General features: G+C 44.7%; 1 protein-coding gene across 1 annotated transcript; it reads left to right on the top strand.

Annotated features, from left to right (window-relative positions):
• The first annotated feature begins 577 nt into the window (after positions 1-577).
• On the top strand, positions 578-13,860 carry hs3st3b1a (heparan sulfate (glucosamine) 3-O-sulfotransferase 3B1a). The gene is made up of 2 exons (XM_061089330.1): positions 578-1,438; positions 12,039-13,860. Exons 1-2 carry the CDS (start codon positions 939-941, stop codon positions 12,655-12,657), a joined length of 1,119 nt encoding a protein of 372 aa, XP_060945313.1. The 5' UTR covers positions 578-938; the 3' UTR covers positions 12,658-13,860.
• The last annotated feature ends 2,979 nt before the right edge of the window (positions 13,861-16,839 follow it).

The raw sequence follows: 16,839 nt of genomic DNA, 5'->3' as shown, positions 1-16,839 counted from the left end.
AAGTATCTGGTGTTGAAATGTACTTAATTATCAAAAGTAAAAGTACAAAGTGCTTTTTATAGTAGTCCTATACAGACACAAAACAATCCAAAATGTTTCTCCTCAAGATTTATCTCAACTGACAATATGAATATAAGGTATGTAATGTATAATTTTACAAATTTTGAACCCTAGACGAGAGAGAGAGAGAGAGAGAGAGAGAGAGAGAGAAAGAGAGAGAGAGAGAGGTGCGTCAACCTCCGCTGCTCAAGTAACGAGCCAGTTTGAGAATGTAAGAAGTAGAAAGTACACATATTTTTGTTCAAATGTAACGAGTAAAAGTAAAAAGTCGTCAAGAAAATAAAAACTCAAGTAAAGTACAGATGCGTGAAAAATCTACTTAAGTACAGTAACAAAGTATTTCTACTTCATTACTTCCCACCACTGTCAAATCCAAGCTCACTCACTTGGGTAGAATTTGTCACGCGTCTTTTCAACCCTCTCAACATTATTTTAAGCTGAAAGGATCTACCGGAAGTCGTTTTACCCACACACCCTGTCTGTCTTGACGCTTTCTGCTGCTGTAGATAACTTGGAGCGGCTGTGAGAGGGAGCGCACACACTGGGGGAGCAAGTGATGGGAGACCACTCAGCCCACGTCGCTCTTCCTGCGATATCTCCATCCACTGTTTTGTGATATTTTTCTCCTCTTTTATATTCTTCAGACTTTGTTTTTTTTTGGGGGTTCAGAATTAAATACTACTCAACTCATTTTTCAAGCAGAAGTGGAAGTGAGGCAGGAGGAGGTGAACTCGCGTCATTTGGGCATTTGCTAAATTTGCCTTTTTGGAGGAAATTACGCACCGAGAGTCCAGAATCTGAGCCATGGCAGAGGAGTGAGTGAGGCGCCGGTGCCAAGATGCCTGCTAACTGGGAAATAACTTTTCCACGGCGGTCCTATGGAATATAGTCCGGTTCTACACAGCCTACATGTTGTGCCATCACCCCACGTAAAGAACAAACTCTTCGTCTTCTGCATCATGCTGTCGCTCTGGGTCTATATGATTTATTGCTGTGTGGGCTACTGCTCCACGATGCCCAACCCGGCGTACGGCTCGGTGAGCAGCGGACGCGAACACCACGACGCAGAAGTTGACAACCAGGAGAGTTCCCTGGGCGCGTCCAGGGACCTGCTCAATAACGAGAACGATTTGGACAGCAGGGGCGAGGAGTGGGACGAGATCAGAGGCGAGGCGAAGGCGTTGGATGATAATGCCATGTCGGGTTTCCTCAATGAGTCGGAAAGTAAAAAGTTGCCCCAGGCCATCATCATCGGGGTGAAGAAGGGGGGGACGCGGGCGCTGCTGGAGTTCCTGCGCCTGCATCCTGATATCCGAGCCGTGGGAGCCGAGCCGCACTTCTTCGACCGCAACTACGACAAGGGGCTGGAGTGGTACAGGTACATCCCACCCGAGCCAGGTTCCTAAACTTATACAAGAGAGAGAGAGAGAGAGAGAGAGAGAGAGAGAGAGAGAGAGAGAGAGAGAGAGAGAGAGAGAGAGAGAGAGAGAAGTTTCAAATATTCACCAAAAATCAATGGAAATACATTTTCGCATTCTGATTGCTGTAGTACTTGCCGATGGTTGGCTTTTACTTACTACGGGTCATTATTTGTTGAAATTTTGCATTATAGCGAATGAGGATGTAATTATGCAAAACTGAATATCCGGCGAATATCCAACCTGCTGCTAACTTTTACCCGCTGAAGGGGAGAGGTACCAGCCATACTTAATGCCTGTGCGATTTCTCATTGAACCGTGCAATCTCGCACAATTACGCACAGATTTGAAAGCTGTTTGGAGACGTGAGTTCTGATTGTGTTTGACTGTCCAGAATAAAACACACATATACTCTTTATTTGGATTTACTTCCTCTAAGTTCAAGCTACTTTTATGCTTTGAATCATATGATTAAACCAAAACCCACATGATATAGGCTGGAATAAATATAACAGGCAAAATAAAAAGTAATCTATTTGTCTGCATAACAACTGGCTGTGATCATCAATGAAAAAATGTCATATTATGACTTTGTTGTCCTGAAGAACTTTACTTAACCTTTAGTGTAATTGATTTACGACATTGATCTGCACCAGTAGAAATAAAAGCTGTTTTACGAAGCTAAATTCATAGACTTTCCATCAAGTTGCCTATAGAAATCTTATACAGATTAAATAACATGTTGAGTGACAAAATAAAATAATGATAATGTTCAATGCAATTTAAGAAAAATATTTTTACGAAGATAAGTTACTAACATGACCATGGAGGTAGATTATTAAGAATATAAATCATATATATTATATCATAACATGGTAAAAAGATTGATGTGTGATGTAAGTTTATGTTTATCACAGTCTAATAATAAACTTTTATTCCACCATGTTAGTGTCTTTAGTAAACCTGACACTAAAGATGTTTACAGTGTGTTATTGATTATACATTTTTTCACAAGTTAAAGTCTGAGGCTACTTAAACAATATAACAAGAGGGAGGCATAGCTTATCAAATATATACATAATTCTAAAAAACACATTAGATATTGGTGTATATCAACATTTGTAGAAATCAAACTGCTGTTATCTGTGACCTCAAGTGATAACTTTATGTAAATACGTTACAAACTGTCGATGAGGCCACTCTCACATCCTAAAGTTTGTCCAGCTGAAGCAATCAAACCTCTAATGTCAGTGACAGCTCAGGTCAGAGTCCTCACACAGAACATCATGTACACCACCTTTCTGCTGAGGTTAAAACTTTCACTTTGACATTTGGCTCCTCTCAGCCACGATCGATTTCCTGCTTGTTTGCCCAACCTTCTCCGCGTGTTCCGGGAATTTGTATACACGCGTCCTTTGGCCTTGGACTCTCTGTTGTAGCTCCCTGACAAGGTTGGGGACACCAGGTAGAAAAGAAAGATACATAAAGCTGAACTTCTGAGACGTTCATTCTGGACGCAGGCCACACATCAGCACTTAGTTTGTGGTGAGCAGTCAGCAAGTTACATCGTGTTGTTGTTTTTTTTTAATTTTTTTAACAGCCTGGAGTGTGATTATAAAGATTACGAGTTCCAGGGAATTGATTTAGACGGTAATTTGTTTTTTTTATTTTCAATCCTAAAGTCATCACTGCTGTGAAAAGGCGCAATCACTGATGTGTGGCTGCTCACACCTTCATCACTGCACTACCTTATATTTTTATTATACTCTCTGTCATGGCAACTGTCGTCCTTGAACCACAACCCATCTCTCAATATGCAAGCTCTCTTTACTATTGACTCAGCTGCACGGTTACACAACTCGGCTCGTCTTGTTGGACATCAACACAAACACACTTTATTCTGCGAAACCATTGATCTTTCATGTACCCAAAATGTTCCTGCAAGTGGTTTGGCATTGAATCCTTTGAAACATGTGAGCAACCGCATTGTTAAGAAGAGATGCCGCTGTTTCAAAGTGTCCATTTGACTGAGCCGGGGGATTAACAGGAAATGTCAAAGGATCCGCGCACTGTTTCAAAGCCGGTTCCGCGAAGCTACAATAGGGGAAGCGAAGCATTGTTCAAAGGCGTTCTCGCTTAAGCTCCTTTAAGAATTTCCGGACAGGTTTGGGACATTTGTAGATGATCGGTCTTTGAAGAAGAGTGGCCTTTTGTCTATCTCCACAGACTGAGCCCCGAAAAAAACACATTGAGACTGCTTGAGGATTTTTTTATATCTGTTTTGCTCAATTTTTGTTGTGTGTTTTTACATTTCACACGTTACGCATGAGGAAGTGATGCATGTGAAGAATGAGGAACGAAAGAAGAATCTGTTATAAAAGAAACCAGTGATTGGATTGTATTAAAGTAGTCAAAGAAGCGGTGGAATCTAATTGAGACGTTCACTGTGGCAGCTTCACACACACACACACACACACACACACACACACACACACACAGACACAGGGGAGGGTGGGGAAAGTGTTTCATCCTGAGACGTGTATAATGAAGGTCCTTCTCCGAGAGAGGTGATCTGCTTAATTAAAACAACTTGGCTTGAGTTGTCACAGTTAGCGCACTGAGCCACTGATTGACCCCACGCAGCCGAGCACTGGGACATGGAGTCGACCCTTAATGAACATTAAGCCATAGTGGAGCCCGGAGAAATCCAGCGTAGCTTATCGGACGTTGCGACAACTTCCACGCCATCCGTTGCCAACTTTTCGGCTCCGTGCTGTAAACGAGCGTTTTCTGCCCGGCGCACCTTCTCTGCGGCTCGTTAAAAGATTCCATCACGAAATCCCCTTGATCCGAGCAGGGTGAAGACGTCCATTGATTTGTTTGCCCATATGTTTCACTTCATCGCCCCCCGACTAATGGTGAGCAGTAGCTCGGAGAGGAGCTGTCCTCTGGGTGGGCTTATCACTTCCTGTGGTGGCATTGAGTTGTGCCCACACCATTTATCTGCTGTGATTGGTGTGTCCGTCCTGATGGAGGTCTGCTGTGTCCGTCCTGATGGAGCCCCACATAGAGGGGAGGCCCCTGCACAGCGGGACGCCCACCACAGAGAGAGAGAGAGAGACAGAGAAGCAGGCAGACAATTGTGCACACTTTCTTGCACAGAGCACAGGAGGCAACTCCCCAAAGCCGTGGGAACAGCTTCCTCCCTGGCCCCTCCTCTCTTTGACAACAGCATATTTCTAACTTCCTCTTATATGTGACACTTTAACTGCTCATCTATTTAATGCAAGCTGGAGTCAAGGTCTTCCGAGCTCCATACGGTGGATGTGAGTTAATTGTTGAAATCCTCTCGAGGTTCCATATAGAACAATTAACGGCCTTCTGACTAACTTACTGAGGGTGTCAGGGAAGATGGCCTAATCCTCCTCAGAGCCCCGGGGCTGCTCAGATGCAGGCCAGCGGTAGATAGAGGGCAGTAAATTTTAAAGCAAGTCTTTAGAAAGCGCAACAGTATTATGGAGCTCCGTGAAAGGGGATGCTGGAGAACCCCTGAGGTCTGCATTAACCCTGACAATAAAGGAGCAGACAATTAGTGTGAAACATGTTTTCTCTGCCTTCACTTTGTATGCAAATGTGCTCAGAAGGGTGAAAGTGCCCTTTGAGGAAGCCCAGCAGGAGTTCGTCGGAAAGAGCATTCACTGGAACCGGCCCAAGAAAAGACTCCAGCTCTTCACTTAAGCTCCTTTAGCCCGAATGTTGACTTTCAGAAATGTCTGTGTGCAAAAGTTGCATTTCCCAAGACGAGGTTCGCTCGAGTCCAGCGGTGGCTTTTTGCCTGCTCGACACTTTTTACCTCTTTGCGAGGACGTGGGGGGGGATGAGAGAGAGAGAGATTTCAATATTGGTATGGGCCACTTTAAACTAATGTGTCAGCACATTCACGGGAAAATGTAGAGAACCATGCACGCGTTGAGAATGAGATGCGGTGAAGAAAGCCATCGCTTAAGCTGGTTGTCGTTTCTGACGGAAATTCCCCGAAACTTTTCTCCTTTAAAACTTCCAGCCCTGAAAAAAAAAGTAAACCAGAACTCCTCTGATTGTCTCCTCCGATCGCTAGCGTTCCACGAATGAGTCCACTAGATTGTCAACGCTGGTAATGTGCGCCCCCCCCCTACCCTGCTCCTGAGATTGAAGATTTAATTTGCTGCAACAACCCCCTGGGCTTTCACTGGAGGCGATCTGTCAAACCGCAGCACTTTATTACAGCACTTTGGAAACGCTGAAACAAAAGCAAGTTCACTCCATTATATCCCCCGGAGTTGTTGACTTCCTCATCTCTCTCTTGTCGCATCTTCAGAGAGAATGTTGTTTCCTGCCTCCGTCTTTGTCTCCGCTGCAGAGACTCTCCCGACAGCCAGTCACACCGACTCTATCTGCCTCAGCCATCCATTTCGTTTTTTCTGCTTCTTTGAAGTCTTGTTTGCTTGCGCCGATCCTCTCAGGCCCTTCGTCAAAACCTGGCATCCACCTGCGTCTTGGGTGATCCGAACACAAGTGGACAGCTCTAAGTACGTCAGGTCACACCTGGTATTAGAATAAGCCTCACATGTGTCTCGAGTGATCGTTTTGGATGGGAGCTGGCTCTGCCTCTCGATACGCAAATAAACATTAGCATCTTTTTCCTGTTGCAAAGACCAAACGTGTTGTTGTTTTTATCTGTGGGAAGACAGCAATTCACCGGCACTTCCTGGTTTGCAGGAAATTCACAGAAGAAGAAATCAAAACAATACGGTCCGGGTCTATTCTTCTGTGTTTTCCCAAACAAACCAAATCAACCAAGATGTTTGACACACTAGTAATACTTGTCTCTCTTCAAAACTTCCAGGCATGGTGGACACAGTTGTCCTACGTAATTTGGACGTAATGTTTGTAAGACCACGTTCAACTGTTGAGGTGTTTCTTTATAATGGCCGAGGGTACGCTGTTTAAAGAAAGTGACCACCCACTGCCCAGACCACCTCCAAATATAACAAGCAATCAAAGATGTCTCCAGTGCATCTTCATGAAGTTTTGTGGTGTCTTCATATCTGTACTTAGTCCTGTCCACTTGTGATCGAATTATTCAAAACACATGGTTATGCCTGGTTTGAACACAGCCTCGGAACAGAATGCATCTGTGGAGAATCAGCTACTTGTACCAACCATTGCACAATTTGGAAATAGACATCACATGCAGAGAATTTTGTTATCCAATCACAACATCATAATAGTCCAGTGCACATAATAGCTTAGCCTTGTCTCTCATATCCCTCTTTTATCCTGTGTTTCTGCTAATTTAGAAGCATTAACACAGCAGCTGAAGCAGCATGCAAATAAGAGCTATGTACCCATCCATTCATACCAGTGTTGATCTATCTAGTTCTTTGAGAAATCTCTGTCTGCCTGTCTGGGGCTCGGAATATCTCAAGAACAGTTTATCTTATCTGCTTCTCTCTTGTGTTGTGTCTTGTTAAGGGCTCTTAGCGTCCAATTTGGTTTAATTCTGACCGATATACACACTTGGAGTTGTCGGTCATGACAACAACGCGTTAAAACAACCACACATTCACTACAATGGTAATCACAGCTGATTCGGGTTTCTGCGTCAAATTTGAGCAAACAGGTTAACAGCTTTTTAGCGGTGGTGCAGCGTCATGGTTCTGTGGACTGAGTTCAGCAGTCCAATATTTTCTTGTCACTTTTACAGTTTCAGAAAGAAGGCTTCAGTCAGCATCACCACAGGCCAAGCAAACAGACAGTTCCACACAGGCACTAATTCAACTCTTATGACTCTTTATATTCTCTTTGAGCAGGAGTGAGATCAACAATCTGTGTGACTGGTTTACATTTTTCCACCCTGATAAAAAGTCCCCTCAGCTGCTGTAAACAAACGACAGTCAGTGTTGTGACGTGTTAATAATACAAGGCCGACAGTTGTGTGAAGGAAGCCAGGATGGTTCACACACTGCCCCCCCCCTCCTCCTCCTCCTCCTCCTCTCCTCAGAATGTGCCCGCCACCATTAGACAGCCAGGTGGCCTTCAGTTTTTGCACAATGACAGTAATAACGGAGGATGTGAAAATGCTGCGCTCATCGTGGAGGAATGCGGTTGAGTGTTGTTCAGCGTCCTACGAGAAGGTCCTGGCTGTAGAGCACCATGACGTTGATGTTCACGTGGATGATAAGCCGGGCCACAATGGTCCCGGAACACCTTCCCCGAAGCTGCTCTCCTCTTTGACGTCTGTCTGGATTCTGTCTCGCGGTAAATTGGACTGATTGTTCTAAGTGGCTGCATACCACCACCATACCACCACCTCTCATCCTGTCTTTGCGAACGATTCCCACAGTAGCTGCAGCTGCCGTTAGAGATTATTACTCATATCATTAGATAATCCTGAGCTGGGTTTTTCTGAGAGGCGGTGGACTAGTGGCAGAAACTTGGACTAGTGGCAGAGAAGGGGTCTCTGGTTCGATGCTGGTTCGACTCCACGGTTCGTCTCCTCGGATCGTCTCCTCGGAGTTTCAACGAAAACTTGCCTGGATGGTATAACAACATAAAAAGACGAACCTGGACCTGTCCAAAGATCAAAAGACTATTCTCCCTACCCTGTCTAGTGCCCCTGAGCAGGGCACCTTACTCCCCCAACATCTGCTCCCCGGGCGCCGTACACGGCTGCTCACTGCTCTGCTCTGCAGTGTATCCTGCACCAGATGGGTCAAAAGCAGAGGACTAATTTCCCCATTGCATGAGTGTGTCTTTGCATGTTTGTGGGATAAATAAAGTGTTTCTTCTTCTTCTTCTGGAGCAGTCCCTTGTCACCGGGGTCTCAGGAGCTCAAATAGAGATGCCAGTTAGAGGCAGTCTGCAGACCGACTGCAGGGAGCCCAAACAAATCTTGTCTTGAGTTTTCTTGCACTGCTCTTGTTTCCGCACTTTGGTGAACTCTAGCTGAGGGCATCATCCTGCAGCCGCACGACGCACTGTTGTAAATTCCCACCTTTGAACCTGCCTCCTGATAGCAGCGAATGTAAACAATCATTTCGAATGCCCGTCTCCCCCGGCAGCCAGTTTCACGGACACACCCGACTACCCAGCTGATAAATGACACAGCACAACACGCCTCTCCTGGAGTCACGTCTGTCGGCAGGTCGCGGTAGGCGTGATCTATCTCGTGCTAACGCCGCAGACAAAGCTCCCGAAACCCCGCGAGCTGACTCTAAAAGTTACACTTCGGGCTTCAAGGTCGGAGGAGTCAGCCGCCTCGGTCTCAATCTTCACGGAGCACACCTGATTCTATCTAATCCTCTCTTTGCTCCCTCTCCTCCTTCGTCTCTTGTTTTATCTCTGTCTTTTAACCGCCCCACTTCCCCCCCACCCCCCCCTCTAGCTGTTATCTTCCCCGACCATGCTGTTCGCCTGCGAGTCGAGCAGGAGAGGTTAGAGGGCAGAGGATGTTTATGTGCAAGTGCGAGCATCGATGTAAATTTACTCTTAATGTACCGATTGCAGGGTTAAAACTCTTCTGAGCCAAAGAGGAAGTCTCAGTCCGGAACAAACCGAATCATGGTTGTGTTTTATTTGCAGTGTGAAAGCACATTGTTGGATAGCCTGGAGAATAGTAGATAAAAAAAAGAAGCAGCTCACAAGATTGCCTGTAGTCTTCCCTTCCAACGATTTAATGATCGAGTAACGAGTTGGTTCGTTTTCCTCGTAGTAATAACATAATGATATAAAGTTATTCGCTTCTTGAAGTCAAATAGAAACATTCAAAACATTCGCGAGAGGGCAAAAGTCAGCAGCTTGTGACTCAGCTCCACAGAGCGCGCTATCTCTGTTGTCTCCGAGCTGAATGATGATGCCCCTGCCCGGCTGATTGATAGATGAGGATGCTCTGAAACCTATTGGTTCCAGGCGACATTGTTTATTAAGCAGAACAAATTGTGAAAGCTTGCTACATCTGCCCCCCCCGAAGGCAGCTCTCTCTCTCCCCGCTCATTCAGAGATGTTGTGCCGCGCTCTATCTCTGCTAAGATGAATAATGCATGCACTTCTCACACAGATTGTTTTGCTCGGGGACCAAGTGGAAAGTTTGATTGGTAGTAAGTTTTTTTTTTGTCCCTGCGGGCCCCAGGAAAAGCCTCCAGCGTTCCGCTTGTGTGTGTATCCAAGAGATTCTCATGATAATTGCAGGGTTGGGGGTGGGGGGGGTTCTGATAGAGCTGTTTGTGTCTCTCTACCTATTACCTTAATTAGGTTTGTGGGTTTTCCTCTACATACAATGATGGCTGCTGCTCTTAGGGGGAGAAAAGTGGAATAACGTGTGTCTGAGCCTCCATGGTAAGGAAAGAGAGAGAGCAGGTGACATTAGGGGATGGATGAAATAACATAAGCAAACAGTGTGTGTGTTTGCTTGGCACTAATGAGGTATGGGTGATGCCTCCTTTGCCCACAATCACTTAAGCTTTTTCCTTATGTTCTGCACAGTGATGTCTCGTGGACCCTTTTCGGCTCCTCTCTACCACATTCAATCGTGAGATGAAAGCTGTGTTTGGAGAGGGAGACTGAGATTCCTCGTGCGTGCACCAACAGATGGATGGAAATTATGGCAATCACTTTAATGTCACGGCTCCTCTGCTGTTCCGCTCTTTGACTTAGAACAAGCGCTCTCGCTATCAAAACATGAGATTATTAGCCAAGTGCTGGAATAATTGAACAATTCCTTTTCAACTTAGACTACAGAGCCACGTGAGGTATGTTGGGGGGGGGCGACGCTTGTAAACACGTGACTTTACATCATGGCTCGGGGAATAGCAGAGTGAGCTTTATCTACCTTTGCATTCGAGATACTAAGCTCCTCTACTAATTAGGAAATTATGGATGCGTGGAAGTCTTGTAACATACATATAACAACCAGTTACAGCTACTGTATGATTCATAACAGGGAAGTGTACGAAGCTGGGGAAGAGTTTATATTTTTATGCAGCTCTGTAGGGTACATCAATGAGGATTGGATACTGAGGGTTCTTCCTATGTTTATTCAAGAGTGTGGTCTTTGGATTTTAGAGTAGGACTCATTTTCTTCATGTTCAGACTTTGTAATGCTTTCACTCAAAACCCTGCACTCGCTCTCAAGTGCTTAAACTTGTACTTAAACTAGACGCTTGCACAGATATTTTGTTACTTGGACAAATTTCCTGTGCTCCAGCTTCAGCTCGGTTGTGGGAATTTAAATAGACTTGTTGCACCAAACAATTGAAGCCCAGAAGAAAAAACACCCAAGATCAGGGGAGAAGTCGGAGCACAGCAAATATAAACACAAGTAAAGGCTTTTTTAATGCATGTTTTTTTGGTGAAAGCAGAACAAAATTTGATTGTGAAATCAAAAAGTCCTTCCGTAACTTGTGTTTTCCTTTTAAATGCATTTCAACCCTTGCACCCATGCAGTCAACCCTCAAACTACTCCCATGAGTTAAATCAACGTTTGTCTGTGTCAACACAAAATTTAATTTTAATTTCTAGCATCACTGGTCGCATTCTGCTACACTTGAGTATTTGTTGGGTCCAGAAGCAACTGGTTTCCGTCTGTGTTGCTCCAAGGATTAACCACTTACCACTGACTCTCATCGTTGTGACCAAGCGCTGTATCTATCTCCTTCTCTCCCACTTACTCACTCCAGAGACACCAGCCACCCAGCCAGCCAGCAAGGCCGCCGAGCAGCCTCTAATGCCGTAGCGTGTTTGGCTTAGTCCTAATCCCCCTTGGCTCACTTTAGCCATTATCCAGTCGGGGCTGCAGTTAACAGGCTGTATTATGATCAACCAGAGCCATCCAGGGTCAACAAGGATATGCAGTTACGGGAATACACGGCTCCTGAGCTTTGCGTTTTTTCTCCTAAGGAATGCAACGCCTCTCCAAATCTTCCCATTTTACACAACATTACTGACAATTACGAGGAGAACAGTGCAGCCACAGTCATATGTCTCGGCATGACATTAAGAGGCATAGTGCTGCCTATTCAGAGTTAAACCATCTTTTGTGTGCTGTAATGAAGGTGTGGGATATTTCAATGTGGGGATTGCAGGGTTTGGGAGAGGATTGAGGCATTAGGGTAGATTAAATGCAGCACCCGGAGATGAATGTCTTCCTTCAGGGTCTGTATTTAGAACATGTCATGAACTGTGTATTGTCCTCACATGCAATCGCACATGATTGATGGCGCTCGTGCTCTACCTACCAGTCTCAGTCACTTTAACTGCACACACTGACGCCGGTAATGATGTGGAGAATTGTCTTCTCTGCGATGATTGACTATCGCCCCGCCTGACCGTATTTCTAAATCTGCCACGGAGAGAAAATGTGTAAATGTTGACCTCATCGTCCTTTATGGAGGCTTTCAAAAGTTGTTTGCTTTAAGAGGTGATGTCACTACAAAGAACTGAACATGATGGTACAGAGTTGTTTTCAGGCCTTGCAGTGCCCGGAGAGCAAATATAAATCTGTGTGTTTGTGTGTCTTTGCAGGGAGTTGATGCCCAAATCCTCCGATGGCCAGCTGACCATGGAGAAGACCCCCAGCTACTATGTCACCAAGGAGGTCCCTGCTCGGATTTATACCATGTCTAAAGACACTAAGCTGATTGTAGTCGTGCGGGACCCTGTCACGCGAGCGATATCCGACTACACCCAGACCCGCTCCAAGAAGCCGGACATCCCCTCTTTCGAGACCCTGACTTTTAAGAACATGTCGATGGGTCTGATTGACACCACGTGGAGTGCCGTTCAAATCGGCATGTATGCCAAGCACCTCGAGCGCTGGATCCAGTTCTTCCCGATGGAGCAGCTGCTGTTCGTGAGCGGAGAGCGTCTGATCAGCGACCCTGCCGGAGAGATGGCTCGCGTCCAGGACTTCCTCGGGCTCAGGAGGGTCGTCACGGAGAAGCATTTCCACTTTAACCCGGCAAAGGGCTTCCCCTGCCTTAAGAGACCCGAGGGGAACAGCAAACCACACTGCCTGGGCAAAACCAAAGGCAGGACCCATCCGAATATTGACCCAGAGGTGGTTCAGAGGCTACGGGACTTTTATAAACCCTTTAATAGGAAATTTTACCAGATGACCGGTCATGACTTTGGCTGGGACTGAGATGAAAACTAGGACAACAGTCTCATGCTGGTCCCTTGTCTGTTTTTGTCTTGTCTGGAGATAGTGTTATACAGCGTATGTACAGTATTTGGTGGATATGTAAAAAGTTCAGAAGTCTATTTTATGATAATTTATTGTTACGATAATATTAACTCACTAAGCTGCCTAAGCAGGTTTATCCAAGATCGTACTTTTCATCCTGTTTTAAATCTCATTACAAATATTTTTTCTTCTATAAAAGCACAATGTCTTTTACGGGTATTTCGAGCAGGGTCAGTATCCTTTCTATTTTTTTAACCATACCTTTGGCTTCATGTCATTTTCCCAATTGCTGCTTTTGCTTCACCTTAACCTGAAAGAGATCCATCTCCACAAACAACTGGTAATATCCCCTTAACATGTGCCTGACCCTCAGAGGTCCATGGGCCCACTTAGCCAGGTCGATACAGGCCTCAGCTGATCCAGTGCCACTTGCCAGGTGGATCAATACAGTAATAGCTCCTAATCATGTCAGTTAGACCTGAGTGATGGCACCGTCTTGATCTCCCGAGCGCTGCAATAAAACGCGGATCCATTAATGGCAGTACGTTTAGGTTTGACCCTTGAGCCAACTTCAAGTTAATATAATGATATACAGTACATTTCCAGTGCAATGTTTCGACTTAACCACTATTTATACCTGTTCTACAGAGGAATGTTGATCGGGATCCAATAGAGATTCCTGTCAAGGTACTTTTGACCCGGTTTCATCCTTTGTTTCCAAAAACCTGCGGCACAGGCTTCATTTGTTGGCCTTTCCAAAACTAAAATGTATCAAATGACTGTAGTGGGGTTTGATCCTAGATGTGTTAATGGGGCCCTTACCCACGATACATCAGCATATAGAAAATATGTTTTATCTCTATACTACGTTCAGTGATAGCTGAAGAGAATTAAAACCAACATACCTGCTGTCAATATTTAATTTCATGTAAACGGTTGAGTTTTATTCAACCTATTTTTTTTTTTTTTTTACAGTTTTAACAGACATCATGTCATAGGGACATACCCTGTTGTTGTAGAGGCACTATTTTTTCTGTACTCATTGCTTTACGAACATGAGACTGAAGCAGGTTTGACTGAGACGTGGATTAAAAGCAGCAGTCATGTCTTTTTTTTCCTTTTTTTTAAATGAAGCAGGAAATAAATGTTTTACCAAAATCATATCTGTTGTCTTTGCCTTTATTGCAGTGTAAATAAGAATGTCACCCAATAGAGCGCATACCTCCGCCGAGGCCTCTGCACCAAATCTCCAAACCAACCAACAAACAGCGGTGAAAACTTTACCACCTTGACCGGCGTGAAAGTCGTTAAATTTATTAGCTGCTGAACACTTCACTGCATTACCCAGCTCACCTGTATAGACCTCTGGATCCCTCTGGGCGAAGGTGCAGTGCTGCGGCTAATTAACCATCTTGCACGTTATTGCACTAACGCACTAATTAGCACAGGGCGGTTCACAGCGTTTAGCTGCCTCAGCCTCCTGCTGCCACCGGCGGGGGGGGTTTTGTTGCCATGACCCTCACAAACACATAACACAGTGTCAGGTTTCTCATATGGTGGCGAGGCGGCATATCATGAAAAACACCAGCATTCCTTTATGTCCCCGGGTGACACCTAACACTTGGAAGGGGGGTCAGGTTTCAAGCCGTGTTTTTGAACATGCTCGTGTGGATGTAAACACGAGACGCTTTGTCTTGTTTTCATCCAGGACTTGAAGCAGTAACAGTATGTTTACATCCCTGATGATGTTAGATTCAGTTGAAGAAACTACATTAAAGACATTTAGTGTTTTCCATATCTTCTTACGTGTTTTGTCATATATTATGGAGGCAACACAAGTTGTCTGTGCACTTGCCTGGAGCCACTTGCTGCATCCATCACGCAGCACAGCTCACCACGGAGCAAAGGTCATGGTTCAAGCGAGATATGAATCACCCTCCTCTTAATGAAAAACCTTTATTTCACTCTCCAGCATAACACCCTCATTTACCTGGAGCTGCCAGAGGTGATGAAGCCAGTCTCCCTGGTTGCAGTGCTGCAGCGGCCTGATCGCTCAGGAAGCAACTCCCTTTGCAATTACAGGGATAGAGGAGGGGTGCCGTAATTGCTGGGCTCCCACCAGGGGAATAGCTGTTAGCACACATCGCTCCGGGCTGTTGTAAGGGAGGCTGTTGTTGTGTGAAGGTTGGAAAGACAAGGAGAGTAGGCACCTGGCAGCCTCGAGCATCTAGCAACTTCACACATCCCCTTGGCAGCTGCCACTCGGGGATGGAGCTGCTGAATAGAAGCGAAGGAAAATAAAACATCACACAAGAGCACACTGCTTAGTTTAGCGAACAGATGTACACAAATTTGGAGTTGAGATGCAGGCAGCACGATGAACTGTGGCCTCGTTAAAATGTCAATGAAAAGTCTTTGTGTTCTGCCAAGATGTCAGTCACGGCGAGTGATTTAAACGCGCTTGGTCTTCGCCCGCGGAAATGATTGCAAGTCATTCATTCACTCTATTTTCGACTCGGTTGTAGGGCGGAGTCCTGTCAAGTCAGTGATTCAGGAGTTTTTGTCAGGTTCTCACATCGGATGTTAACAATTTAGCCTTTATGTGACATTGAGGAACTGAGGAAGAGGAGGAAGTGACATGAGCAAAGGTGCCAGACTGACTGTAGCCTAAAAATATCTCAGGTCTACAGAGGCTCGTCAGTGTAACATACCGTCCAAACGAGACAACAAATGCAGACGTCAATACTTTATGATATCGTCTTCTTTCAAAATACGATCTGCGTGAAAATCATCCGTCCATTATCTGTATCGTTTATTCTTTGAGGGTCGGGCGACTGAAGACAATCCCAGCTGACATTCGAAGAGAGGCAAAGTATGCGAGTGTATCAAAGGGCCTACATACTGTTTAGATACCAAACTATGGACAATCAGTAGTCTCCAATGAACTTAGCAATGAACTTTAAACTGCATGTTTTTGGACTGTGGGAGGAAGCTGGAGAAAACCTACTTGGGATTAAATTAGAAATACAAGTTTTCACAGCACATGTCAGCCAAACAGGATTTCAAGTCTATTCTGGAGCAAGGGTCCGTACTTTTTATAGTTTTGATTGTGTTCTGAAAATGATCACAAAGTAATTTTTTAACCAGCCCAGCATCTTTGAGAAACTAAAGACAAAGGTAAAACAACAGGAAATCGATTGATTTGGTGGAGTCACCAACAGGACGGACGGATTTTTATCTCCTGTTTTGAAGAACTGCAGCGTAAGTACTGCAACAAATTGTAAAGAAATCAGAAAACAGAAAATCATTCAAAGGCAAACTGTGTTTCAGAGGTTAATAAGACAATTGCCTTCCTCTGGCCCTTATCCTGCATTGTCCAAACCCTAATCCTAATCCTAGAGGAAGGGCAAGCATTAATCTGAGACAGTAGAGTTGACATATATGTGCTGACATAGCTAATCCAAACCTAATCCCTCCCCCAGAAGGGCTTCATGTCGTGCTGTGTGGTAGCAACTTGTTTGAGGTAACTTCCAATACAACACGAGCGAAGATTAATATGTGAAGATGGAACAGATGGTTTTTTGTTGACTTTTTTTCAAAACTCACCCACACCTTCGTCAGGATTGTCAAGTGAAATCGAATCTGATGTGTTGCTATTGTTCATCAGCTGCTCCTCATTGGCTGTGAATTCCCAGTAGCATCTCAAAAGAACTTTTCAGAACAGATAGTGTAGACATCACTCAACATTAAAACAATAAGGCAGATTTCACAGACATCTGTTCAAGCGCTGAGGTGCTGCACTCACGTCCACATACGACCTATTTCACCAACTATCTTATTTTTCTGCTGCAGATATGTTGAAGCTGGGAACATACGACAATTCAGTGAGAAGCAGAATTTCAATTTACAATGTATTACTTTTATCATATTATTATTTACAGTTAGAGCAGCGATAGAGTAATAAATAATAGATCAAATAAAAATGAAACTATTTACCGTTGAAACCTGGCCATGTCACATTTCAGATGTGAACGTAATCAATTCAACAAACCCCTCCATCGTGTTTTCATGCTGCTCATGTTCCTAATGCTCTCGATCTTTGGCTTATTTATAGCTCATCGAGTACGGAAACAGATGGTA

The sequence above is a fragment of the Limanda limanda genome, chromosome 17 (assembly GCF_963576545.1).
Source record: "Limanda limanda chromosome 17, fLimLim1.1, whole genome shotgun sequence".
NCBI classification, from domain to species: domain Eukaryota; kingdom Metazoa; phylum Chordata; class Actinopteri; order Pleuronectiformes; family Pleuronectidae; genus Limanda; species Limanda limanda.
Note: the sequence above shows the minus strand (reverse complement) of the source record. Positions and strands in the feature narration are given on the sequence as shown.

Bases quoted from the DNA above. Each gene is read 5' to 3' on its own strand.
- hs3st3b1a (XM_061089330.1), top strand. From the start codon at position 939: ATGGAATATAGTCCGGTTCTACACAGCCTACATGTTGTGCCATCACCC. The intron at 1,439-12,038 runs GTACATCCCACC...GTGTCTTTGCAG, and splicing joins AAGGGGCTGGAGTGGTACAG to GGAGTTGATGCCCAAATCCT.